Here is a 26607-nt window from a genome sequence, read left to right on the forward strand (position 1 = left end):
AGCCGCTCTGTTAATTCTTTTCTACTTTTTCAGAATTTTTCCGTGAATTCTGTCACTTTAGCCAGCATGAAACATCTAATCTCATTCCTTATTAGAGTTACATTTAGTGTTCCTTGGGCCTTTGGGTTTCTGCTGTGCCTTTAAAGCAGTGGGTTGTGTCCAAAGAATCACAAGTAGAAAGTAAATAGTGGCCAGCATCATTCTGCTAACATTGGCATAGGAGTCCACGCAGTGTTACGGATAGGCCCTGTGGTGGTGCTAATGTTTCTGGATGTAGCAGCTGTTGTGCAAATAGAACCTCATCTTTGGATTTAGTTCCTTCTCTTGCACAATGCTCTAGTGTAAAATAAGCTGTGGAAGGGTTCCTTTGAATCCAAAGCTGCATTTTCAATATTTAGTTCAATTTTCTTTTTTTTGAATGACAGTGCAGAAGACCAAAGTCTGTGCCTTGCATGGTTTGGGTTCTGTGTCACACTTGAAATTATGACTAGTGACTCCAGAGGTTTGTCATGAGTTAAGCTCCCAATTGATTGGAACTAAGATTTTTTTTTTTGCAGGAAATGTTGGCCATTTAAAAAAAAATACCCCCTGTTCTAAGAATAAACTTGCAGATATATGACTAAAATGTGTACAAAAATGTATGCTGATCAGTGCTTCTAAATGTTGTAGATCAGGTTCAGAACTTAAGTTTTGGCAGAAATCTAATTTTTGTTCAGTTTCTCACACGTTAGTTTTAGGGGGAATGGATGTACTTAGGTGCATCAACGGTTATGGTACAGATGGTATGATTTCTGCCCAGTCTGTGGACTTCAAAAGGTGTATAGGGACCATAAATTCACACAGCGTTGAAATGGCATCACAGGTTTTTTTAAAAAATCTGAAAGTAAAATTACTGCAGACATTTAACTTTTAAATTACAGACTACCGATGGTCCTTGCCAAGTCATAATTCACAAGTGGGAGACTCATCTACAACCACGATCAATAACCCCTTTAGGTATGGGCACCAGCTGCATCTGTTTGAGGCATATGCATAAGACTACTAATATGTAACACAATGGTTTAGTGGGGGGGGGTTGGTGATATTTTGTAGAATTAAAGTAAAGGCAACTGGGCTACAAATGTACCTTTTAATATAACGTGGACGTTACACTCAAAATTGTTAGCTAAAATAGTGGAAACGTCATAAACTTAATGTATGTGCACAGTTAACTTTTTTTGTGGCTTCATCATACCTATCTTTAACTCAATTTTTAGTTAGCCAGCACTGAATGTGTGGTGTATGCACTGTTAGTAGCAGTCATTGCCCTTTTGAGACTTGAGTCTATGATTAATTTTGTAGACCGTTCTTCTGTACTGGGAACTATAATTGCACGTGAGCAATTGCTAATTTAAAGTACCACTTGAAGGCTAGATACTTTTATCTCCCCTGAAATATTATACTAAAATTGAAAATATTAAAGTTTTGGGAATTTACATTTTCTGCTGATTTGGGATAAGTGCAAGCTGAAACATTTGAAAGTATACATTAATGTTCTCCCTCTGTCCCCTGGTTATAGAGGGATTAGAAATTACTTGCTGTTTGTTTTCTGTGAAACACCAGAGCTAAAAAGTTATAAGCAGTTTGGTCACTTTCATACTACAGCTAAATGCCCTTTTTTATTCTGCATTACTTATTTACCCCTGAGCATGCTATTTGGAAATGAATTTCATGCACTTAGTAGAATGCACTGCAAATGAACACATTTAGGGTGGCAGGCTAAATCTTGCTGTCTAATTTTTAGGGGGGAAATTATGCGTGTCTTACTAATTATCTTTTAGTTCAGGTGTTCTGTCCCTCAGTAATCAGGCTCAGTAATCAAGCACATTCTTCTTGTCTAGATTCCATACTTTTAAAATTATCTGATACTACTGCAGTTTAAATTCAGGTAGAAGCTCACTTTATTAAGTAATATATTAAATGACTCTTTTGCCTTTAAAAAGATGAAATCTGGTAATGTGTCACTCTCTGAAATGTCTCTGGTATCCATGGATTTAGGGACCTCAAATTTTCAAGGGGGCAGGAACCTTCCTTTGTTTAAATGAATTAATAAGATACTTAAACCAAAATGTACATTGCTTTGAAAAGTTTTCCTAGTCATTATTCTCCAAACAGTTTGCTTTGCTTTGTTTTTAAACTAGCTTTATATTCTGGCTCTTTTCAGTAGTCCCTCTGATCTAGGAAAGATCAGTTATACCAATGTTTGCAGGATTGAGGTCCTCAAGATTATTCCCAACTGAAGTTTTACAGAATTCTAGAAGGAAGTCTGTCCTCCTGCTGCATGTTGAGGGTCAGACTTAATAATGGAAAATAACTCTTGAAATTAATAAACAAAAACTAACCTTTTAGAAGTAGTTTTGTCTCAAATATGCATTGTTCTATTTATTGAATTTGTTTCGTGTTTAAAGCTTACAATTTTTATACCTTTATAGCATGATAGTGAGTTTCTTTCCAAGAAAGGGGGAAAGAGGAGATAAGTATTTTTAATTGTAAATAACACCCAATCTTTGTCTAAATTGGAATTGTGTATGAAAACAGATTTCTTGGTTAGCAGACAGACTAAAATACATCGGTAACCTACCATTATCCTTGTAGCATATCTGAACATAACAGACTGTCAAAATGTCATGTCTTTTTCCAGTTTACATTGCTCAGTTTGAAGGAGCACATTACATCTTGCTGAGCACATTACATCTTGCTAAGCATTTATGGGATTAGTACTTGTAGCCGGTAAACAAAGCGTAGGTCCATACATTGCAATAAACATGCTTATTCTTTCTCTTCCTCATTTAAATAGTTAGCTGTAGAAAAGAGCAAGAGTCCAGTAGCACCTTAAAGACTAACAAACGTTCTGGCAGGGTATGAGCTTTCTGAAGAGAGCTGTGGCTCCCAAAAGCTCATACCCTGCCAGAAAGTTTAGTCTTTAAGGTGCTACTGGATTCTTCTCTTTTCTACTGCTATTGACAGACTAACATGGCTACCCATTGTGATCTAAATAGTTAGCTATTAGTATAAAGGTGCAGTTGTTAAGCTAGTATTTGACAGTGTGATGCATTACTGTGAACTACTCTCACAATTTGTCTGTTCAATTTTAGAGGATATTTCTCTGGATGATGGATACTTTGGAATCTATGGTATGTAGCATTTACCCGTATCTATATATGTGTGTGTGTGTTATGATCTTGGGCTTTGTAGCAAGATAATAGTTTTGAACTAATTAAAATGCAGATATAGGGTAATATTTAAGCTACCCAAAACTGGCTGAGTAAAGGCAACATTTCACGGCATTATGGCCTGATCAAGACTCTTGGGACTGTGTCTAAACAAAAACATGCCCTTTGCTAAGCTGGTGTAGGAGTTGAATGGATCCCAATGTGTCACTGAAATGAAAAGCCTTTGCAGATGGGGTGGCATGGAACATGCCCACAGCTGTCAAAAAAAAAAAGTTAACCTTTTATTAAGTATGCTTGTATGCCAATTTCGATTTCCTTGCAACTAAGGGTAAAAATGACCCCAGCTCTCCTGGAAGAAAACATTGCACTTTTATTACAACCCCACACACACAAAGTAGTGGGTGGGTTGCATAAAACATCACAGGGCGATTGCCCCCCACAAAGCATGGAGTTGTAAAAGATGGCAAACTATGTGTTATTTGAGTTTGTGGGGGGGGGGTTACTTCTCTGGGTCCATTTTACTTCCTTCGTTAAGACACGCCATCTAGCACCACCAGGATTACAATTTGGAAGAAACAATTTTTTTTGCAGTTCTAGATTGCAGGCCAAGCACACACTGTAGTTTGCTGCAACTGTAGGCTTGCCGCAAAAGCAGAACTAAACGATTGTTTGATGCTGCCAGAGAGAGGGGGAAGGATTGTGCGTGTCTACGTAGCAGCATGGCATAGCAGTTAAGAGTGGTGGACTCTAATCTGGAAAACCGGGTTCGATTCCCCATTCTTCCATGTGAAGTCTGCTGGGTGACCTTGGACCAGTTCTCTCAGAACTCTCTCAGCCTATGTGGAGGCAGGCAAAGGTGAACCACCTCCGAATTCCTCTTGCCTTGATAACCCTACGGGATCGCCATAAGTCAGCTATGACTTGATGGCAAAAATCACACACATAGCAGCAAGACATGTTGTAGGGGGGAAGTAAGCTGCTGGAGTGTATCATAGTGAGTGCTATGATGATTGTTTCTTTTTCCTTTGTCAGATGAAGTGGAAAGTGTTGATTCTGGGTGGCTGACATGTCAGACAGAAATAAGACTGCGCCTGCATTTTTCTGAAAAACCACCTGTATCTATAACCAAGAAAAAATTTAAAAAGTCTAGATTTAGGTATGATCAAACAAATAGAACTTTTTCATTTCTTATTTAAGTTAGAATCCGTATTTCTGTATTGTAGCCGTATTTGGATGTGATAGTCTATAGTTCTGAAAAAAACCCCAGATTTTCTAACTATTTGGTATCTAATTCAAGGGTCAAGGCTCTTGGAGATCTGGGTTACCTTAGTAAATGCTGTTTTAAATAGGGGTTGGCAAAGTAGAGGAATAAATATGCATCATATTTGGGGAGAGGAGGATGGAAGGTGACATTGTATCACCTGATCTCATCAAATCTCAGAAGCTAAGCAAGATTGATACTTGGAAGACCTCCAAGGAAGACTATGCAGAGGAAGGCAATGGCAAACCACCTCTGCTTAATCACCTGCCTTGAGCACTCCTTGCAGGTGTCTCCCTAAGTCGCCTGCTGTCACTTGATGGCACTTTATACACACACACACATGTTTGGGAAGGGACCATGGCTCAGTGGTAGAGCATTTGCTTTGCATGCAGACGGTTGGTTCCAGGTTCAATCCCCTGCATCTCCAGTTAAAAGGATCAAGTAGGATGTCATGTGAAAGATTTCCACCAGAGGCCCTGGAGAGATGCTTCCAGTCTGAGTAGACGATACTGACCTTGATGAACTGATGGTCTGATTCAGTATAAGGTGGAGTCATGTGTAATCTGTGGATCTGGAAAGAATAGAAGAGTACTACATTTGTTACAGGGTTTATCCTCAAAAGCCTGACATACCAGTTGGAATCTCTGATGCCATAGTCTCTGTTCTGTAGCCATTGTTGCTCTCACTGCAGCTCCAAGCCTTGTGCATCATCAAGATTTGGTTTTTTCCCTGCGGTGTAGGGTGAAACTCACTCTGGAAGGTTTGGAGGAGGAGGGGGAAGATGACGACGACGATGACAGACTGTCTCCTACAATTCCACAGAAAATAGCAAACACACTAGAGATCTCCGTAATAAGTGACACTGAATTCCAGTCTCGGCATTCTCAGCCAGAATGTGGCTACGCTTTACAGCCCGACCGATGGACTGAATACAGCATCCTTACCATGGAGCCAGACAACCTGGAATTAATCTTTGACTTTTTTGAGGTGAGGGCTTTTCTAGTTTTTCTGGTTGTTTGTTTGCTTGCTGGGTCCCTTTTCAGTATGTTACTCTTTGCCACATTAATCAATCCTATATCAGGGTCCCAACTGTGCTAAAAAACTGTTACGGATAAGAAAGTCAAACTGGTAGAAGAAAAAGGAGGGGAGCAAACTTCACCAACAATGAAGTTTGCTCTCTGAGGTTAATCTGATCAGTGATGGAAATTTGACCTGTTCAGACTTCTTTCTCCCGTTCCACCCTTATGAGGTAGGGAGTAGAAGGGGACCAATACTGGGAAATCTGTTACATTGAGGCATCTATATTATCCTGGTTATTGAACCCAGGTTCTCTAGTGAGGTCAGTATCCTGCATTCTGACTACTGGAAACCATACCGAGACCGTACCTTGTTTCTATTGCCATTGCCTCTTAAAGGTTTCCATTTGACAGAGTATTCTTACGAACATATAAAAGCCAAGACTCAGATGGATAAAGTGCCTGAACGAAGAAGCAAACTCTCCCTCATCATACTATAACTAGTCTCTAGTCTCCTTCACCTCTCCTTGTACGTTTCAATACATGGTGGGGGAAAGGGGAAAGATTTAATTTTGTATTTCATCTCTCTCAGCAGTGACAGACATAATAATGAATCTGTTGCATAAGCCTAACATAAGTTACTTAGGTCGGACCAGAACCACCGGATTGAAATTTAATCAAAAGAGTTTCCATCTAGACATTAGGAAGAACTTTCTAACAGAGTGGTTCCTCAGTGGAACAGGCTTCCTCGGGAGGTGGTAAGTGCTCCTTCCCTGGAGGTTTTTAAGCAGAGGCTAGATGACCATCTGTCTGCAATGCTGATTCTATTACCATAGGCAGATCATGAAAGGGAGGGCATCTTGGCCATCTTCTGGGCATGGAGTAGGGGTCACTGGGGGGGATAGTTGTGAATTTTCTGCATTGTGCAGGGGGTTGGACTAGATGACCCTGGTGGTCCCTTCCAACTCTATGATTCTAAGCTCACATGTCCAGCGTGCTCATATTCATGGTAGCAGCAAAGTGAGTTGTAAGTAGAAGATAAAAGCTTTGCCTCTATAATGGACCTAGGGTTTTTCTTTAAGTTCAGTGTAGCCTTGCTGTTTATCTGCAAATGAGGGGCCAGACTGAGGTTCAGAGAGGTGCTAAGTTGTGAATAGAGCAATTGTCTAAATATCTCAACAACTGCATTTTCAGGAAGAACTTAGTGAAGCAGTGATACAAGGGGATGCACTTCCGGGCCATGTGGGCTCTGCGTGTTTGCTGTCGTCTACAATTGCAGAACTGGGAAAGAGTTGTGGCAATATCACGCTTCCTATCATGAACAGAATTTCACGAAAAACCATCGGAAAAGTTAGAGGTATGCTTAATGCAGCAATAGTGTTAATGTGAGCAGGAGCCATAAGCTAAACAAAGAATTTCATAGGGGACACATGTGAACACATGAAGCTGCCTTCTGCTGAATCAGACCCTTGGTCCATCTAAGTCAGTATTGTCTAAGACTGGCAGCACCTCTCCAGGGTCTCAGGCAGGGGTCTTTCACATCACCTACTCGCCTAGTCCCTTGAACTGGAGATGCTGGGGATTGAACCTGGGACCTTCTGCATGCCAAGCAGAGGCTCTACCACTGAGCTACAGTCAAATTAATGTTTTGAAAAAGATACCTACAGTGCAGTGCTATACGTGTGTACTTGGAAGTTCCAGTGAATTCAATGGCTTTCTCCCAAGTAACTATGCCTCGGATTTCTCCCAAGTAACCATGCCTAGGACAAATGGCATGTTTTTAAGTATGCCTATTCTATCTTTGCTGCTTCTGTAGCTTTTCAGTAGCTGTTGCTCTGAACCAAGTGAGAAGGTAAAGTACTACGTTTTTAAACTAAAAATAGAAGAACTTGATGACCAAGTCATATTTGCTTTTCTTTGTAGTTGACTATATAGTTATTAAGCCCATTCAAGGATACTCTTGTGATATGCATGCTTCGTTTTGCAAATACTGGAAACCAAGAGGAGGGCTAGATGTTGGACATCGAGGTGCAGGAAACTCTACAACTACCACCAAGTAAGTCTGAATGTTTAAAAACACTTTAGTAGCTACTTTGTACAATACCGGCTCAAGTGTATACCAGCTCAATTGTATATGCAGCCAAAGCTCTTATGGATGTTACACCCCAGCGTGGTGTAGTAGTTAAGAGCGGTGGACTCTAATCTGGAGAATCGGGTTTGATTGCCCACTCTTCCACATGAAGCTGCTGGGTGGCCTTGGGCTAGTCACAGTTCTCTCAAAACTCTCAGCCCCACTTAACTTACAAGGCCCCTGTTGAGGGGTGAGGGGCAGTTGGAAGCCGCTTTGAGACTTCTTACTGTACAGAAAATCAGGGTATAAAAACCAACTCTTCTTCAGTAGCAGAGCAAAGTCTGTGAACACACACATGTATAAGAATATGTGTGTGTATGTACATAGCCTGCCTTATACTGAGTGGGATCATTGGTCCATCTTAGCCCATATTGTCTACGCTGACTCACAGCAGCTTTTCAGAGTGTTACAGAGGTCATTCCCGGCACTTGATAACTGAAATTCTTTAATTGGTGATGTTGGTTGTAGAACCAGGAACCTTCTGACATTCAAAACATGGGCTTGATTACTAAGCTGTGATCCCAGTTGCCTCTTGAGCACTGGGAGCTGCTGCTTCAAAAGTCAAAAAGACTTTGACCTGCACTTCCGTGTCAGTTTTCCCCCTTCATGTATGTTTTTCTGCCTTGGATTGTGGCTGCTGCTTCTCCTGAATACCTAGCATGCTTGGCTTGGTTTTAGCAGCTGCCTCCACTGAGCCAGAGGACTACTGTAGGGAGAATGGGAGCATTTCTTCTTGCCTTTCCGAAGGGAAAAGTTTTGACATCTTCAATATGCTAGATTGGGGCAATGTTTTCTCTTAAAGTCCCTGGTCTTAATGATGAAGGCGGCCCTAAACTACTGTAGAAGTCAAAATGATAGAAACAGACCTGACTCAGTGTCAGTTGAGTCCTTTTTGAGCCAAATTCCATAAATGACCAACTCCAAAATGCACAAGTACTGTTTTACAGCAACAAAATATTACTATTACTGTTAAATAGCACTTGCAGGTTTTTGAAATTTGTGGTTATGGAACTATTCACGGGGGAAAGAAGATTTGTGTCCAATTGATTTTGAGTCAGGCACCCCGAGGGCAGGCAGCTTGCATATTCCTGGTATATGACAGTTGTTAATCCATTAAAATGTACTGAAAATAAGCGATCTAGAATGTGAAAATTCTGCTGTATTCTGCAGACAGTATGAATACAGATATTGGTTTATATAGGTGAGGGGTTTGTTACAGTTTGAACTGCAAGGATTGGTTGATGCCAAGTTGTCCTGATTGTTAACTGTTTCAGTTGTAAATTAATTTGTGATTTTATGACTTAAAAATCAAACTCTTCCTTTTGTTCCCAGGCTTGCTAAGCTTCGAGAGAATACTGTTGCTTCTTTAAAGAACGCTGCTAGACATGTATGTGTATAATATTTACCTTCGTTTGTTTTTTGCATGTTAATGCCTATAAGCATCTTACGGAGAGAACCATGTAGAAAAGGCATTCTCCATTCATATTATGGAACTGATAGTTTTTATCATAAGGATTAATACAGGTTTTACGTTTATTATGCTCGTCTTGCAGTTGTTGTCCCCCTCATCTCTCCCTTTTTTATAACTGGGAAAAAACTTCTACATTTCAAGGCTTACAGGTGTGAATAATTTCATTTGGGGGGGGGGAATCTTTTTACTGTAATCTTGTGCCTTCAAAGAGTAGAACCCTACAGTTAGTTGCATATGAGCCCAAACATTCTGTTGGGACAGCATGCAAAGTCCTTTCTTGAGCTTGACCCTGACTGGGAATACGTACATGAAATGATATTAAACGAGGACTTGGGCGCGAAGATCTAAGGAGAAAGGTTAAGATAACTATTTCAAACCTTTATATAAGCTTGCCTTTCTGTCAGAATACTGTGACCCAAGGCAGGTTACAACAGTAAAAACAGTACAGAAATATAATTCTAAAAACAAAATTAAAACAATAATTAGAAAAAAAACTTTAAAATTCAAGGCAGCCGAAGAGTTCTTCTGAAGAGATCAGTTTTACAAACCTTTCAAAACTATAAGAGAAGTTGAGACCTTCTAATTTGGAGCAGCCACAGAAAAAACCCACAGATGGGCAGCAGTAGAATGTACCCTTGTAGGGGTCAGAATGACCAGAAGGCATGCACTGAGCAAATATGATAATGCATACAATGACTCAGTTTAGACATCATGTAAACACAAGGTTAGTGGGATTGTCTGAACATGTGCCTCTCTTCTGGATGTACTTTGGGCCAATAAGCTAAGATTTGAAACCATGGTTGAGGTTGGTCTATTAACCACAGTTAGTCTCAACTGTAGCTTTTTTTTGGTAACATGCAAGTTCAAACATGCTGGCTTGTTCCTTGCACTGCCCTGCATACCTACGGAACAAAGGCAGTGAAACCAGCATTTGTGGAGGCAAGCCAGCATTCCAGTGATCATTGGACGCTGACTCCTCATTTGGCAAACTAATCAGTTAAAATAAACCATTATTCTGTGTTAAGACTAAACCAAGCCATTGAGGGCCAGCGTGGTGTAGTGGTTAAGAGCGGTGGCTTGGAGCGGTGGACTCTAATCTGGAGAACTGGGTTTGATTCCCCACTCCTCCACATAAGTGGTGGACGCTAATCTGGTGGACTGGGTTGGTTTCCCCACTCTTCCACATGAAGCCTGCTGGGTGACCTTGGGCTAGTCACAGCTCTCTTAGAGCTCTCTCAGCCCCACCTACCTCACAGGGTGTCTGTTGTGGGGAGGGGAAGGGAAGGCGATTGCAAGCCAGTTTGATTCTCCCTTAAGTGTTAGAGAAAGTCAGCATATAAAAACCAACTCTTGTTAACATGATCTTACTCTTGAAAAACCTTATTTCATTTAGATGGGAAAGGAGTCAAGGGGGTACTTTTGATTTGACATTCAGGATTAAGCTACAGAAAAAAATAGCAAGGTTATTTTTAGTAAAGTTGGAAATAAGTGGTCTATAACTGTCAGTGTGTGGGTCTGAGGCAAAAATATCCTAGAATTCCTTTGTTCATATATATATTTAAAGACCAAGTAACAGTTTCAGGAAGTACTGCTATAGGTCTGGCTGGGGGTGAGACAGAAGTTAATCATAAGCTTTGAAATAGTCATTAGGTGGGAATTAGCTCAGGAAAGCTCTGATCTGAAAAGTCTTGTCGCAGATGCAGCTTTATGTATTTATGGCAAATACAAATTTGAGTACAAACTAAGCACATTCTCATGTAATCTTCACAAAAAAATTTCTTTGTGTATTCTACAATCTCAGGGAGCAGCCTTTGTGGAGTTCGATGTACATCTTTCTAAGGATCAACTTCCCATAATATATCATGATCTGACTTGCTGCATTGCCATGAAAAAGGTATGTAATTTTAGCTTCTCTGTGCAGGCATCCATCCATCTCACTTGCCTAAAGCTTTTTGGGGTGGCCTGTAAAATAGTTTGATAACTCAAACTGACATTGATGGCTGTAATATATAATGGAAATAATTGCAGTTACTTCTGTTACATTAAAGCCACCAATGCAGAGAGATAAATACATTTCTCACCTTGGCTTTCTTAGTGTAAATTCTTAAAAGTACAATGCAAAGCATCTTCCTGTCCAGGTTCTGACTTGCCAACCGTTGTGTATTTTACCACTGTCTAGCAATCTTCTTGCATCCAACACTGAATTTTGATAGAATTTCATTCGGGACAGTTTTCCCCTCTGTTGGTAGGACAAGAGGACATTTCCTTGATATTCTTTAAGAGCGGTGGCTTTCAAACATTATGCCTTTAGAAAATCAAACCACTAAGAGCAGAGGTAGGCAGCTTGTTTGGCCCTAGTGGCCAACCCCCCCCCCCCACTCACTCACACATTATACTGCCTGTCAAGATATTGGTGTCCTGGCAAGCTAAGAAGAGTAATGGGGAAGACTGAGCAGGGTTGTACTTGGTCAGAAACACTGGGAGCAAGCTGAGTCCCAGTGTATTGGCGGGGGTGGGGGGACTTGCCTTGGGTGTCCCTTGGGTGGAGAACTGGACCTGCTTGCCAAGCAAAATGGTCTGGCGTGCCACTGGTAAGCATGCATTCTACCCCTGAGTCAGAGGCTCTTTATTTTAAATCATTTCTATGGGATCTGAAACTTATATATGTAACCATTAGGGCAAATAAAAATGCTTCCCATTTTGAATGGGAAGCTAGGAAATTTGTGTGACTTACTAATGGAAGAATTTTTCACATAGATAGAAGATAGCAATTTGTGTGTGTGTAGAAGATAGCAATTTGTGTGTGTGTATAAGACATGCATGGTGGCACTCCTATAAAAATCTTGCTAATCTTAAAAACTGATGCTTCCCTTCAGATGGGTGGGTTGTAGCACTGCTACTTATTGCTGAAGAAATGCAAGTACAGCCAACAATTGCTTGCCTAATGCCGTGGCCAGTAAGTCGGTGCAGAGAAACCTTTCACAGGCTGTGGGACAGGAGAGTGGGCCAGCTTTGCCCTGCCCGTTATGCGTGTGTTAGTTTTACCAGAGGCTTTGGTCACACAACCTCTCAACAGCAACCATTGGTTGAGCTAAAAGGAAGGAATGGATACTGGAAGCTCCTAGGCCACTGTGCTAGGTGCAGGGGGTGACAGCGGAATTCGGTGTCCTATTGTGTACCCCGGCAATGGCAAATTCATGCACGGTTTTTCGGAACAGAGAACGGGTGAAGTTGAATTTGCTTAGAGAACACCCAGCTGCTTCTAACCTAATCTTTCTGTCTGTTTGTTTAAAAGAAAGATGAATCTGACCCGTTGGAGCTGTTTGAGATTGCAGTGAAAGAGCTGACATTTGCCCAGCTGCAGTTATTAAAGGTAGTGTACTAGATATATCTAAGATTAAGCCTTTTTGAAATATATTTGTGCTTAAAATGTCTCACCTGCCCTTCAGCCCCACACTGGTTCTCAAGGCAGCTGGTGATAACAGCATAGAACACAAATGTTAAGGTTCCTGAAACTGCAACAATAACAGCAATTAATAGAGCTACATTCGAGTCCAGTATCACCTTAGAGACCCACAAGGTCTTTGAAGTAAAAGCTTTCGAGAGTCAAGGCTCGCTTCATCAGATACATCTGACAAAGGGGAGCTTTGACTCATACCCCAAAAATCTTTCTGGTCTCGAAGGTGCTACTGGACTCAAATCTAGCTCTACTACCACATACCAACATGGCTACCCTTTGAAGCGATTAATAGCAGCATCATATAATCAGAAGCAGCTTCTGCTGATTGGATGAGCCTCCCTCAAATGACTGTCAAAACAAGAAGAAAGTTCTAGTCAACCTTCTGACAACCTGAATGGACTGGGTCTTTGTTGCCTCCATCCGAAAGGAAGAACCAGAATGATGATACCAGTACAGAAAAGTCCTTCCTTTCTTCCTTCCTCGTGGCAACAGTTCTGCCGCAATGGTTGGAGGAGTACCAAGCAAGATCTCTCCAGGTGACAGAGGAGTATAGGGGACACTCACCTAGGAGAAGGCGTTCTCTTAAGTATCCTGGGTTCAGGTCATGTTGGGTACCAGAGGCAAGAACCAGCTTCTTGAATCGAGTCTGAGTAACCACTGGTAATCAATGCAACTACTTCATTATAGGAATAATATGTTCTCTCTGACCAACTTCCAGCCAATAGCTGAGGTGCACTCTTTTGAACCAGCTGGAATTGTTCAGCTATTCCCATGTAAAACATACATCAGGCTGGGAAGTTACCATGGCATGTGTGCTGGACTTACCTTGTTTATTCAGTAGAGGATGCAGCTGGTAGAATGCTCAGAGAAATCACTTTGATGTTCCTAACCACACAACATTGCCTTCTGCCGAGTCTGACTCTTGGTCCAGCTATCCCAGGGCAGACTGTTCTCACACTAGCTTGCTTGCTTCATTTATACCCCACCGTTCTCCTTAATGGGTACCTAAAGTGGTTCACATTCTTCTCCTTTTTGTTTTATGTTCTCCTTCCTGTTTTATCCTCACAACAGCACTCCTGTGAGCTGCGAGTGTGTGACTGGCCTAAAGTCACTTAGCAGGCTTCCATGGTAGAGCAGGGATTTGAGCCTGGGTCCTCCCATATTCTTAGTTGAGCACTCTAACCACTGCGCCATGTTGGTGCCCATGGTCTGAGGTAAACATCGTTTCCAGCCCTGTTCCTTTGGACCCTTTAAGTGGAAGTACCAGGCCCTGAACCTGGGACCTCCTGAATGCAATGCAGATGCTTTACCCCTAATTTGGAAACTACTGCTTTGGGGGGCGGGTGTAATTCTTAACATACTTTAAATCTCATTATTTCATCTGCTTCCATCCCTGATCAAACCCATACAATGTGTGAGTGCCTTCTACAGCCTCTTTGTTTTAGATGACTGTAATTGTTATTGATACTTCCTCCTATTCGGGTTTTTTTTTTTTTAAGTTCTCCCTATCGCCAGTCACATAACCAGGATTAGCAGTATTAGTTGTTCAAAGATTGGGGATGAGAAAGAGGCTTATCATTTGAAAGATAAAAAGCTGCTCCAGAAGAGTAGAAGGACAACATGAAGTCATAGCTGCAAGGTGCTATTTGTGCTCCCGTGGTATGCCTTGCAATTTCTCTCCATATCTGAAATAACAGACCACAATGAAGTTAATATGGCACAAAATAGGCAGCTGTCTGCAGCAGTATCATACGTCCATCTGAAGTATTAATAATGAACATACAAAACACATGAAGCTGCCTTATACAGAATAAGACCCTTGGTCCATCAAAGTCAGTATTTTCTACTCAGACTGGCAGAAGCTCTTCAGGGTCTCAGGTGGATGTCTTTCACATCACCTACTTGCCTAGTCCCTTTAACTGGAGATGCCGGGGATTGAACCTGGGACCTTCTGCATGCCAAGCAGATGCTCTACCACTGAGCCACGGCCCCTCGCCAGACTTCTGACCCCCAACCTGTGAGCCTTCCATTTGACCGCTTACAAGGTTAAATGTGAAAGTGCAAAAGAAATTAAAATACTTCTGGAGGAGTTGAGAAATCTTCCAGAATTGCTTGACAGTTCTTGATGCATTATACTCAAATTGGAACGGTCCTTTAGGGAAGACACAAGCGCTGCAGTTGACTGGTGCTATGAAAACTCTTGAATATCTTAACAATTGCAGCATCAAAAGAGATGGACCATGTATGAAGCAATTAAAAGTAGCTCCTGGGCTGCTTCTTCCACAGTGGCAACGAGCAGCATCCGTTCTGCCACAGCTGCATCCTGTTTTAACTATCCCCTCCCCTGCCAGCTACAAAGCAGAACTAGAATCTTTGTTGCTGTAATGGGAGCGAGGATGGCAAGGTGCCAACCTCCCTATTCACAGGGTGCTGCTTCTGCTTCCATGGAAAGATACAGTGCCTCTATCAGCAAAAGCTAAATACTTTGCATAAATATATTTCTATTTTTGCCAACTGCACTAGATTTTTCTGGTCATTGGAGGCCAAAGAGATGTGAATAGTCTCTTGTAGAGACGTGGCAGCTTGGCCTTTGTACATTCAATGGGCTCTGGATTACTGTCTGCATCTGATCTCTTGGTTAGGATACCATTTGTCAGAACAGTAACTGCTCCCGAGCTGCATCACGGACAGGGCTCATTCGCTGTTTTGCAGACCGCGTCTAGCGACTCGGGGTAAGCTTTCTTTCAGTGGCAGCAAAAGTGCTTGCATGGCTTTGTCTAGAGGCCCTGCGTGTGACCTCCATTCACACCTCATCTGGGCCACGCTTGAAAGAACCTACCACTGCTGGCAAGCACATTTTTTAAAGCTGATCTGCCTTTTATTTGTAGCTGGCGCATGTGACTGCCTTGAAATCTAAAGACAGCCAAGGTATGTAGAAGTCAGGGGAATCTTTCCTAACCATTACGTAGTTGGTTCTGAGCAACCGAATGAAGCTGCTGGTTAATGTTTCAAGAGGAGCGGGGTGGTGGTGTCTTATCTGCTAAGATATCCCTTTTAATGTGGAAGGAAAATGTTAATTTCAGAGTAGGTCACAATGTACTTAGGTTGGCAGTGCTGTATATCTTGTACTAGTATATATGCCGTGGAGCAAATGCCTGTAGATGTTTGTAAGCAGACACCACGTTATGACTTCCACATGATCAAGATCTCTGGTGACAAGGTGGTAATTAGACTGCTGGAACAGTTGGGTAGCTCTTGGTGTACAACTTCCATTGTACACTTCCTAGGTCAGCGAATACCAGGTTGTTTGGGATGTGGCCGGGGAGGGGAGCTGGGCCTCAGCATACGAACCCTGGGGCTTGCTGGCAAAACTATTGTTGCAAATGGTTTGTGGGCCTCTAGGAGAAGGGAAACCGATCAGTAAGAGGTGGGCGAATTCAATGTACCTCTTGCGTACCTACTGGGCAGAGGCTAAGCTAGTAGCAGTACACAGGTCTCTCTTGCATTATCTTTCCCACCCTCCTCCTCAGGAAAGCACAGGCCGCTGGACTTGCTGGCAGACTGCACAGCAGTTTAGTGCTAGGGCAAGGGGTGCGGCTTAGGGGTGCAGCAGTGTCCGAACTCTGTTTAGAAATCCTCTAACCTTGACTGCAGTGTGTAGTTCTTTGCACAAGACTTTTGCTTCAAGGCAACTTTTAAAATTTCTTTCTAGAATCATTTAAAGAAGAAGAAAATGTTCCTTCTGACATGCAGCCATTCCCCTCTCTCCAAACGGTAAGTAGCTTCTGCATCCGTTATGTATAATGTAACCTGTGAAATAGCATAGGAGTAATAATAATGCAGGTCAACATGGGAACTGTCTTAGCGTTATTTACAGTCAGTGGGTGCCTTAGATTGCAGTTACTCTTCATATAGCACTGTTAAGCTAGCAAGTATCTGATACTGTCACAGCACAAAGATCAAAAGAACGTGTATTTAGCACAGTGTTGTTTTCCTCGACCAGTAGTGGTTAATATTATTAGTGACTCTGGTAATGATTTCCCATCCAGGTATTAGAAGCTATTCCTGAAAATGTTGGGTTTAATATAGAAATAAAATGGATCTGTCAGCAAAAGGTAAGTAAAACATCCTAAATATACTACTTAGCTGAGTGCTTGCATCTACTTTCTTTAATCCAGTATTTAAATTATAAATCCTGATTAGACCACCTACTGCGCTTCTGTCCCTTTTAATTCTGTTATTGTCAAGTACAAGTAAATCAAACCCAACATAGCTTTTCCTGTGAGTTTTCTTGCCTTTACAGTCTGCGGTTTGTGTACCTAATATTAGTCCTGAAAATATGGACACACGGTTTCACTGAACAACGGCATCTGAAGGAACTGAAAGCCATCCAATCCAGCTGTTAAAGATTTATTTATTTTTTCATGTTTCTAAAAACCCACCTTTTTCTTGCTCAGATGGGACCAAAGGTTGCACACTGTGGTGTGACAAATAAGACCATAAAACAGCAATAACGCAACTTGTGAAGAACACTGCAGAAGCTTTTCAGCCTTTCCAGTTTTTTTCCGCCTCTAAGCTGTTCTGTTTTGCAAAGCTTTCTAAAAACCGTGGGGTGGGGCAGGGGGCATTGCTGACAGTCCCAGCAGGCGGCTCCATAGAACCGGGCAGCAGCAGAGAAAGCCCGAAAGCAGGATGCAGTAGATCTCACACCTGCTGGCACGATGAGACGAACGGGGTAGACTGGTAGGGCGACTACAACTGCCATGCAGGTTCCTATTAGGAGAGCAGGCCACCTGCCCCTGCACAGACTGCTGTAGTCGAATCAGGCCATAACATGTTTCCAGCCGAGACAGGTGAATTATAGGCAAGTCCCTGCAGAGCAAATGGATCTGGATGACTCCGTCAAACGAGCCAAGCCACCTGCTGCTGGAGAGGGTAATTAAAAAAAAACAAAACCAACAGCCCATAATCTCCAAATGAGTTGACTTGGGGGGATGACTCCTGCCTAATGGCAAATATTGGAGTCCAAGATTGTGTGTTTAACCTTAAGCTTGTTTTAGATGTTTTTAGCTGCCATATCATCCTAGTGCCTCAGAGTAAGAGGGAGGAATCCTTCAAGCATTCAGCTGTTACCTCTGGTAAACAGAGTGACTGGCAGATTATAAGTGGTATGTAATAATGTGAAATAGCATTATTACGGCCAGTATAGTTCTGCTTGCGATGAATTTGCTGGGTCATAGGTTATACTGGAAGCGGGGGCCGTAGAGCCTTCTCTTATAACTACTTGAAATGTCCTTGGTTCGCCACTGATTTATACTAAATAACTAAAAATCTATTGTCTTTCAGGATGGGGTATGGGATGGTAATCTTTCAACCTACTTTGACATGAACAACTTCCTAGATATAATTTTGAAAACTGTTCTGATAAAGGCTGGAATGAGGAGGATTATATTTTCTTCATTTGATGCAGACATATGTACAATGTGAGTGAAAATACTTTTTAAGAATGTGGTTTGGAGCATTATGCTTGGTGTTTTAAATAATCTAATTCCCCACCAAATTATAAAGTGAATAGGTTATTTCATTCTGGACCTTCTCATTGTTGGCATGTTTCAGTAGTTGTGGTTGATTCCTAAAAACTCAACTCTCTAGGATAGTGGTGGGAGCTTCCACTGGTTGTGAGAGTGAACCACACTCTGTGCCAGGGAGATATCAATAGATGAGAACAACAATCACAATTCAGTAAGTTTTATACTGGGAAGAATCCTTTTGGGCTTCTTTGTTGCTTCTTCCTCAGATGCTGTTACTGTTGAAGAAGCAAGCAGCTTTTCAGATTTAAGATGCTGTCTGCCTCTTCAGCATTACAAGTATCTATGACAAAATATTCATTGAAATCTTTGCCCGAATCCATTGCATTAGGCAATGTGTCATCAGAAGGCGGTGTAAGTAAAACAATACTGTGCCATGATTAGTTGTTTGCATTTGGTAAAATATAGATGATCCAAGGGAATTGTTCCTGTCCATAAAATGCTGTAAACGTAGACTTGGATCCTGCTGAAAATCTCAGCCCCCCCACCCCCCCTGGTTGTGCCCCAAAATGCTTACCTGAAATGTTGTTCCTGGGGTGGCAGGAAAGTATATGAATTTTTTAGCAAAACAAATCACCCTTCCTTCTGTCATCGGAAATTATTGGCAGGCTTCAACCCTATTGGGTACGTATTTTATGAAGGATGGAAAGATGAAGATTAAGTTCATAATTTCTTTCCCCCCTTCCTTTGTAGACCAATTGCAATTTAGGAATAATGGGTGGGTGTCCATGTTAAGAATTATATTTTAGAAACTTTCCTGACTGAGGCTGTAACTTTGCTCAAATGCTCTTACAGGGTCAGGCAGAAACAAAATAAATATCCCATATTGTTCCTAACTCAAGGAAGATGTGAAACGTACCCAGAACTGATGGATCTCAGATGTCGTACTACATCTATTGCTATGAGCTTTGCACAATTTGAAAATATTCTGGTAAGTCATAAAACATTTTGACCAGAACATTGTTTCTAAGACGGAGTTTTACCTAATATGTTGTTCTTTGTGCTACAACAAAAAGCTAAGAATTCATTACAGCCTTTTAACCAAGATAAGTGTGTTTTAAGTGTTCATGTACTGTTAAACTCATTTAATAACTGGAATGGTTGACCCTTGCACAGTTAGTGTCTTAAGTATATGTTTTAAGAGTTTTATATTTTTTTTCAGGGAATCAATGCAAATACAGAAGAGTTATTACAGAATCTGTCATTTATCGATGAGGCAATTTCTAAAGGCTTGGTTGTCTTCTGCTGGGGTGATGAGGCAAATGACCCAGAGAACAGGAAAAAACTGAGAGAACATGGTATTCATGGTCTGATATATGACAGGTATTGCAATTTATTTTTTTAACTATTGTACTCTGTCTTCAGGAAACACTTTGTAATCAGATGGCAGCTAAGGTCCAGGTTGACTTGGAATAAGAAATTTAGACAACAGTGGGCTTCTTTGGGCCAGGTGTAGCTTTTTTTGGGGGGGGGGGTTCTGCCCTATGCCAAAAGCTTAGATTTGTCTGCCTGTTCAGTGTGCACTGAAGAACCCTTACTAAATGAATCAAGCAGCAAAGAATTGCTGTTATGTATGTTGATACTCCTAATGGTGATTTCCAAGGGTTCAATGTTACAGACCTTTTCCACTGCTAGAAGGCACTTATGCTGGTAGCTTTTTTACCAGTGCTCCCTTTCTCCTTTTCACTGCAGGTATACTATTCCTGTAGGTCCCCTGAACCCATGTCCATGTTTCAGGGAGTGCGGGGGGTAGGCACGAGGATGGCAAGAATGTTCCGTGAATACTTCCACTTGCTGTGCTTTGGATGCAACCCATAGACTTTACTTTAAGGATTTCTGTGTATAGTATTAATTAGATAAACATATCCCTTCTTTTGGGTGGGGGGTACCAATTATTGAGACACACAAATTTGTTTCAGATTTTTTTCCTGTAGTTTTGATCCATTTAATTTGCTAACCTAAATTAGCATTTTCCAGTACTTTGTCATTATTATTTATGTCCCCTGTGAATGTACTCTTCTTGAGTCTAAATCTGCCTTTTTGGGTTGGTATTCTGCAACATACAACCTCGAGTTTATAGATGGAGGCTCCCAGGTGAAATCCTATTAGGATATGATTGAAATTAAAATTTAGTCTACTTGCTGAGGTAATAAACATTGCTGGTTAAGTGATTGGGAGCCTTACTCATGAGTGTCCCCCTTGGAGGTAAAAAAAAAAAAAAAAAAAACTTCCTACAGTTAGCATTACCCTGGAGCCAAACTACTTCTAACCACACATGAACTGTGGTTGGTGCTAATGATGTTCAGTACTCACATTGTTGCCAACTTAATACTAATCATGGTTTGAAAAGTGTAGGGTAGGGGGTACTCAAACCTTACTAGAGGAGTACTCAAACTTGGAGTGAATTATCACCAATCAATAACTTTAATACGGTCCAAGACCAGCAGATAAAAGAATTATCACCAAGGCATTGAGTGCATGCAGGGTTGCCTCTACAATCAAGTAAGTATCCTTCAAAGGAACAGAGTAGACAAGTCCTTGTGATGTCGTAGCACAGACCTGTAGATGGGCTGTTCTTCAGTGATCCTCTTGTGAGAAATCTCAGACTAGGCCTTTGTGTATTCTTTCTGTTATGGTACAGGACTTGCTGTGAACCAAAGTGATTTGCTTGCCAGTAGATTTGCTAGTAGATCCGTCTTTTGTGGCCAGGAAATCTGGCTGTAATAATCTAGGATTTTTGTTGGGGGGGGGGGCTATTAGTGATGCCAGTTATTTGTCGGAATAAGAGATCTGTTGTTGCTGCCAGAAGATGCTTGGGATTTGTCAGATGTCTATTCACCTGGGAGTAGAGAAGCCACTTAAAACACTTTCCCATATGCCCTTATTTCAAGGCAAACATGGAGGCATGAGAGGTAAAATTTCTGGAAGAAGCTGCCATCACAAGAGGGCTTGCAGCTATTTTTTTTTATATTGAGTTAAACTGTGTAACACTGAGTAGCATAGTATCATTTGCATTACAGCATTGTGGAACGAAATTAGTTGCATTTAAATGAACCCCTTTGAAAATATGATGTATGTCTACAGATATACACAGGAATTCTCATTATCTAATGCTGTAGATTGCCTTACATAAAAAATTCCGACTGCACATTCAAGATCTTTGTTGGTTATCCAGGATAGATGATGTGGTATTTTGGGATCTATGCTCATTTCACTTCCTATAGCTGCAGGATGTCTATTCTGACAAGGAGGACGTAGGATGGGAAGGGAACTACCTGAGAAATCAGCCTCCCTCCTTCCCCCGGCCCAGAATTAAGACTCTGCTGTAAATTAATTGTTGTGTTCCATCAAATGCAGAGCGGGTGGGGAGATGTGTCATTGGCAACCAAGATGAAGTTAATTTCATGCCATCGTATTCTTTATTACTATGTATGTTTGTGAAACCTGGTGAATGAAGAAAACTGGTAGGAAGAAAGTAGATTCCTTTGAAGTGTGGTGTTGGAGGAGAGTGTTAGGGATACCGTGGACTGACAAAAAACAAACAAATCAGTGGGCTCTAGATCAAATCAAGCCTGAACTAACCCTAGAAGCTAAAATGACTAAACTGAGGCTGTTGTACTTTCGTCACATTATGAGAAGACCAGAGTCACTGGAAAAGACAATTATGCTAGGAAAAGTTGAAGGCAGCGGGAAAAGAGGAAGACCCAACAAGAGATGGATTGACTTTATAAAGGAAGCCACGGCCTTCAGTTTGCAAGATCTGAGCAAGGCTGTTAAAGAGAGGACGTTTTGGAGGACATTGATTCATAGGGTCGCCATGAGTCAGAAGCGACTTGATGGCACTTAATACACACACAGGTGAAAGTGGGCACAATCACTTCTTCTAGGCGGAGGTAGGCCATGCATACAAAGATATTAACCCCCCAGAACAGTTTCCCTAGATGACGCTTGGTGGTAGCTCCCCAGCTTTTGTCCTATAAGAAACATATAAAAATCAGTACTACGATTAATCAGCTTTAGTCAAGCATCTCTACATCTGTAGTCCTCTGCTCTCCTGTTTTTGGCAGCCAGTATTGATGGTACTGTGCCTGCCATCGCAGTGACAGGAGTAGGCATTTTGGTGTCACTGTATCAGTGGCCCAGATCACCTTATTGTTCTGTAGTCAAGCCAGACTATCTGTAGAGCAGAAGTGAAGGTTAGTTGGCTGATCACCAGAGTTTTCAATAGGGGTTGACTCCATGAACCTCGAACAGTTTGGCAGATTTCCCTAAGCCGAGCACTTAGAAGGCTGTACTCTGAACCTGACAAGCGTCTTCCCAACATCCTGGCTGACAGGTACAGCTGTGCGAAATATTAAATCCATTGAGCCCAATATACAGGCTAGTGGTCCGGAAATACCTGTAATTGTATGTTCTTTGTGACTAATTTGGGACTAAACAATTGAGCTTTGTGAATATTGTAGTCCCCCACAACAGTAAATCTGAATGTTGTGTTTGAAAACTGAGATAGATAGGTTATTGAAAAGCAGCAGTGATTCCAGTAGATGCTGTCTTTGGCTTTCATGGGTAACCTAGTTAATGTAATAGAACGGGGGAGATTAAGAAAATATAATAGAATATGAATATCCGATTCACTGATGCCATTTTTGAGACTGTTCATCATTGAACTGTTTGGTGGAGGGATTTTGAAGCCTTACAGCTAGAACAGTATGAAGATTTGGGGTTATTTAGAGTTTTGATGTTCAAAATATGTGAGGAATGGAAAGGGAAATTGGTACGAAATGGTTTTGTTTGTTTTTTAAAGCCTCCCTCCAGCAGACAAAGAAGTTACTCGGTAGGTCATCTGCTAGGTTTCTAGTTCAAGTTAGTAGATTAATATTTCCTGTCTTTTCTTATTCCTTTAGGGTTCAGGAAGTCCAGGTACTTGCAGTTAATCTGCTGCCATCTAATGGTCCTATGGATGGATCACTTCCAATTGCATCCTTTGAAATCTTCATGGCTTCCAATTTACCCTTTTTACAGGGTGCTCGGAATACTTGCCAGGGGGGCTTAGCATGTAGTATATCAGGGACAGTTCTGGGACTTGGACTAATAAAATTGTTCTCTTTTCAAAGACTTCTTGTCTCCAGATTTGCCTGATTTAAGTCCCTTGAAAATCTTTGCCTAGTATTGCTCATGGCTCTGGTAATAGTTGAGTAACAGTAAAGGGACTGAATATCCCTTCCTAATTATGTGTGAGGGGAGTTTTACATAGTCTGGGGGGCTGTCCCTGAAATAGAGCCTCCCTCCATTTGAGAGGATGCGATAGCTGTGTGCTACATCTTAAAACTTCTGTTTGGATGGGGTACAACTGGCTAGTCCATATTTCAGATTCTTAAATAACTTAAAAACCTTAAATTGATCAGTCTTGCCTCACTGTTGGCTTGAGGAACTTGCTTGTTAAATATGGTCTTATACTTGGAAGTGGAATAAACTTTCTCAGGAAATCCTATGTACAGTAATGAAGGACTTCCTTAGGCATTCTGATAAAATCTAAGCAGGAAGCTCTCTGAGTGGGAAGCCTTCTCTTATGAGAAGGTTAGGTAGCATTTATTTAGCACTTCATGCTGATTATCTTGTTTGTAATCTTTACAACAAGTCTCCAAAGTAGGTTAGTGTTCCCATATTGCAAGGTGCCCTGAAGCTTAGAGTGGCTGCCTAAGGCCATGTGAATCTCTGGCATGCTGGCCTCCCTGTTTTGTAGCTTAGCCTCTTAGCCACTGGTGCTGAATGACTCATGCACATTTCCTTTTGAGTGAGAGCAAAGGAGGATTGTTTTAGCAAACAAGTGCTTCAGAATTGTGTGAGTCATTGCTGCAGAGAAATTGACTGATTAATTTTCAAGGAGTAGTCCCTTTGGGAATGAAAAGCAAACGGAGCCTTTATTCTTCTCGAAGTCTGATATGAGACCTCTTAGCTCAGTCAGGCATTTGTCCCCCCGCCCATTGCAATTGTTTTCTGTAACTCACAAAAGATGAAATAAATATATTTAATTAGTGTCATAAGTGGCTAACTAGGACATTCTCTGGAAAAGAAAGTCCTGTAATCAAAGGTGTTGGCTCTGAGTGTTGCTTTGGTTTGGGTTGTGTTCTCCCCCCCCCCCCCAGGTACGTGGCATAGGAGATCCTGGTTCTCAGTTGAGATACATCTGTGATGGAGCTTAGTCCCTCTTTCCACCCAATCATTTTGACAAATCTTTTTGATACACTAGATTTATATGGGATGGTATTTATAAAGCTTTTGTGATGCTAGTTTTTTGTTTAAAATACTCAAAGTGGGTATAGGTCAAAATAACGTATGGCTTACACAGTAAAAGCCCCGTGGCGCAGGGTGGTAAGCTGCAGTACTGCAGTCCAAGCTCTGCTCACAACCTGAGTTCGATCCCAACAGAAGTCAGTTTTAGGTAACTGGCTCAAGGTTGACTCAGATTTCCATCCTTCCGAGATTGGTAAAATGAATACCCAGCTTGCTGGGGGTAAGTGTAGACATCTGGGAAAGGCACTGGCAAACCACCCCGTAAACAGAGTCTGTCTAGTAAACGTCAGGATGTGATGTCACCCCATGGGTCAGTAACGACCCAGTGCTTGCACAGGGGACTACCTTTACCTTAAAAACAGTGTACATTTGCAGAGTTTCAGACCCAATTTGTATGTATTGAACAGTACATATTGAAGGGAATTCTTACAACAGTGAACATAGATTAAGTTTAAAAGGAAGCTTACGTGCTAGAAGGACCTGGAAACATCTACCGTATATACTCGCGTATAAGCCGAGTTTTTCAGCCCAAAAAAAGGCTGGCAAGGCTGCCCCGCCCCCGCGAGGGTTCCTCTGGTCGGCAGCGGCCGGCCGGGGCCTTCTGCAGGGCCGGCAAGGCTGCCCCGCCCCCGCGAGGGTTCCTCCGGTCGGCAGCGACCGGCAGGGGCCTTCTGCAGGGCCGCAAGGCCCCCCCCGCCCCCGCCGCCGGCCTTGCGAGGGTTCCTCTGGCCGGCAGGGGCCTTCTGCAGGGCCGGCAAGGCTGCCCCGCCCCCGCCGCCGGCCTTGCGAGGGTTCCTCTGGCCGGCAGCGGCCAGCAGGGGCCTTCTGCAGGGCCGGCAAGGCCGCCCCGCCGCCGGCCCCGCGAGGGTTCCTGCGGCCGGCAGGGGCCTTCTGCAGGGCCGGCAAGGCCGCCCCGCCCCCGGCCTTGCGAGGGTTCCTCTGGCCGGCAGCGGCCGGCAGGGGCCTTCTGCAGGGCCGGCAAGGCCGCCCCGGCCCCGCGAGGGTTCCTGTGGCCGGCAGGGGCCTTCTGCAGGGCCGGCAAGGCCGCCCCGCCCCCGCGAGGGTTCCTCCGGCCGGCAGCGGCCGGCAGGGGCCTTCTGCAGGGCCGGCAAGGCCGCTCCGTCCCCGCCGCCGGCCTTGCGAGGGTTCCTCCGGCCGGCAGGGGCCTTCTGCAGGGCCGGCAAGGCCGCCCCGCCCCCGCGAGGGTTCCTCTGGCCGGCAGCGGCCGGCAGGGGCCTTCTGCAGGGCCGGCAAGGCTGCCCTGCCCCCACCGCCGGCCTTGCGAGGGTTCCTCCGGCCGGCAGGGGCCTCCTGCAGGGCCGGGAAGGCTGCGCCGCTGCTGCCGCCGCCGATTCTCCTGGTGAGTAGGGGGTTCAGGGGCTCTTCCCCCTCCCCCCTTGAATGGCACTGGGGTTGGGGTGGGTTGGGAGGTCCCGCAAGGCCGGCGGGAGGGCGACCTGGGGCAGGGGCAAGATCTTCCCTGCGCTCTAAAATGGCGGCCGCCATTTTAGAGCGCAGCTTTACCAGAAAAGGGAATTTCTTATTGACCCTCGGCTTATACGCGGGTCAATAAGAAATTCCCTTTTCTGGCCTCAAGTTTGGGGGGGGTCGGCTTATACTCGGGTCAGCTTATACCCGAGTATATACGGTATTTAGCATATGCCTTCTGTGGAGTCTCTTTGTCCTTGATAGCCTCTATTAATAAAAGAAAAGTCAGCTTTTATTTTTTTAAAGAACAAGATTCCTGTGTTCTAGGAACAAACAGGCCTGTCCGGTTTTGAGTTTTCAGTTGAGCCACATACTCTGTTGCACCGAAATTTCTTCCCAGTTGTCCAACTTGTGGTGGAATCGGTGGAGGAGTTCCTTGATTTGAGACCCCAGTACTTCCCCTCTGCACCAAAAAGAATCATATGCAGAACAACCTGGGATCGTAAGCAAGAGGTTTATCAGTTCAGTCCTCTTTTGGCAAGAGTTTTGAACTTTAACCCCATTTTTGGGTTGGGCCAGAAGGAAACTCCCCACTTTTGAGGAATCCCTTGAAATATGGGCCAGAAATCCAGCTTCACTGTTTTGCTACACTCAGGATTTGCTGTAATAAAGGCGATCCATTTCCAGATGGAAAGTCTTATATGTTTCTCTTTTTGTATTCTGAAATTTTCACCCCTTCAGATTCC

General features: G+C 42.8%; 1 protein-coding gene across 1 annotated transcript in view; it reads left to right on the forward strand.

Moving 5' to 3' along the window:
* The window catches only part of GPCPD1 (glycerophosphocholine phosphodiesterase 1), a 43031-nt gene that overhangs the window by 8777 nt on the left and 7647 nt on the right, over window positions 1-26607 (forward strand). The window contains exons 4-18 of the mRNA XM_056856255.1: window positions 921-996; window positions 3135-3173; window positions 4245-4368; window positions 5214-5460; window positions 6684-6846; window positions 7413-7545; window positions 8953-9007; window positions 10893-10985; window positions 12387-12464; window positions 15440-15479; window positions 16264-16325; window positions 16601-16666; window positions 17898-18034; window positions 18935-19070; window positions 19302-19462. Of these exons, the coding sequence (XP_056712233.1) occupies window positions 921-996; window positions 3135-3173; window positions 4245-4368; window positions 5214-5460; window positions 6684-6846; window positions 7413-7545; window positions 8953-9007; window positions 10893-10985; window positions 12387-12464; window positions 15440-15479; window positions 16264-16325; window positions 16601-16666; window positions 17898-18034; window positions 18935-19070; window positions 19302-19462 (1610 nt within the window). The remainder of the gene's footprint in view (window positions 1-920; window positions 997-3134; window positions 3174-4244; window positions 4369-5213; window positions 5461-6683; window positions 6847-7412; window positions 7546-8952; window positions 9008-10892; window positions 10986-12386; window positions 12465-15439; window positions 15480-16263; window positions 16326-16600; window positions 16667-17897; window positions 18035-18934; window positions 19071-19301; window positions 19463-26607) is intronic.

Source organism: Euleptes europaea, chromosome 10 (genome assembly GCF_029931775.1).
Source record: "Euleptes europaea isolate rEulEur1 chromosome 10, rEulEur1.hap1, whole genome shotgun sequence".
Classification (NCBI taxonomy): domain Eukaryota; kingdom Metazoa; phylum Chordata; class Lepidosauria; order Squamata; family Sphaerodactylidae; genus Euleptes; species Euleptes europaea.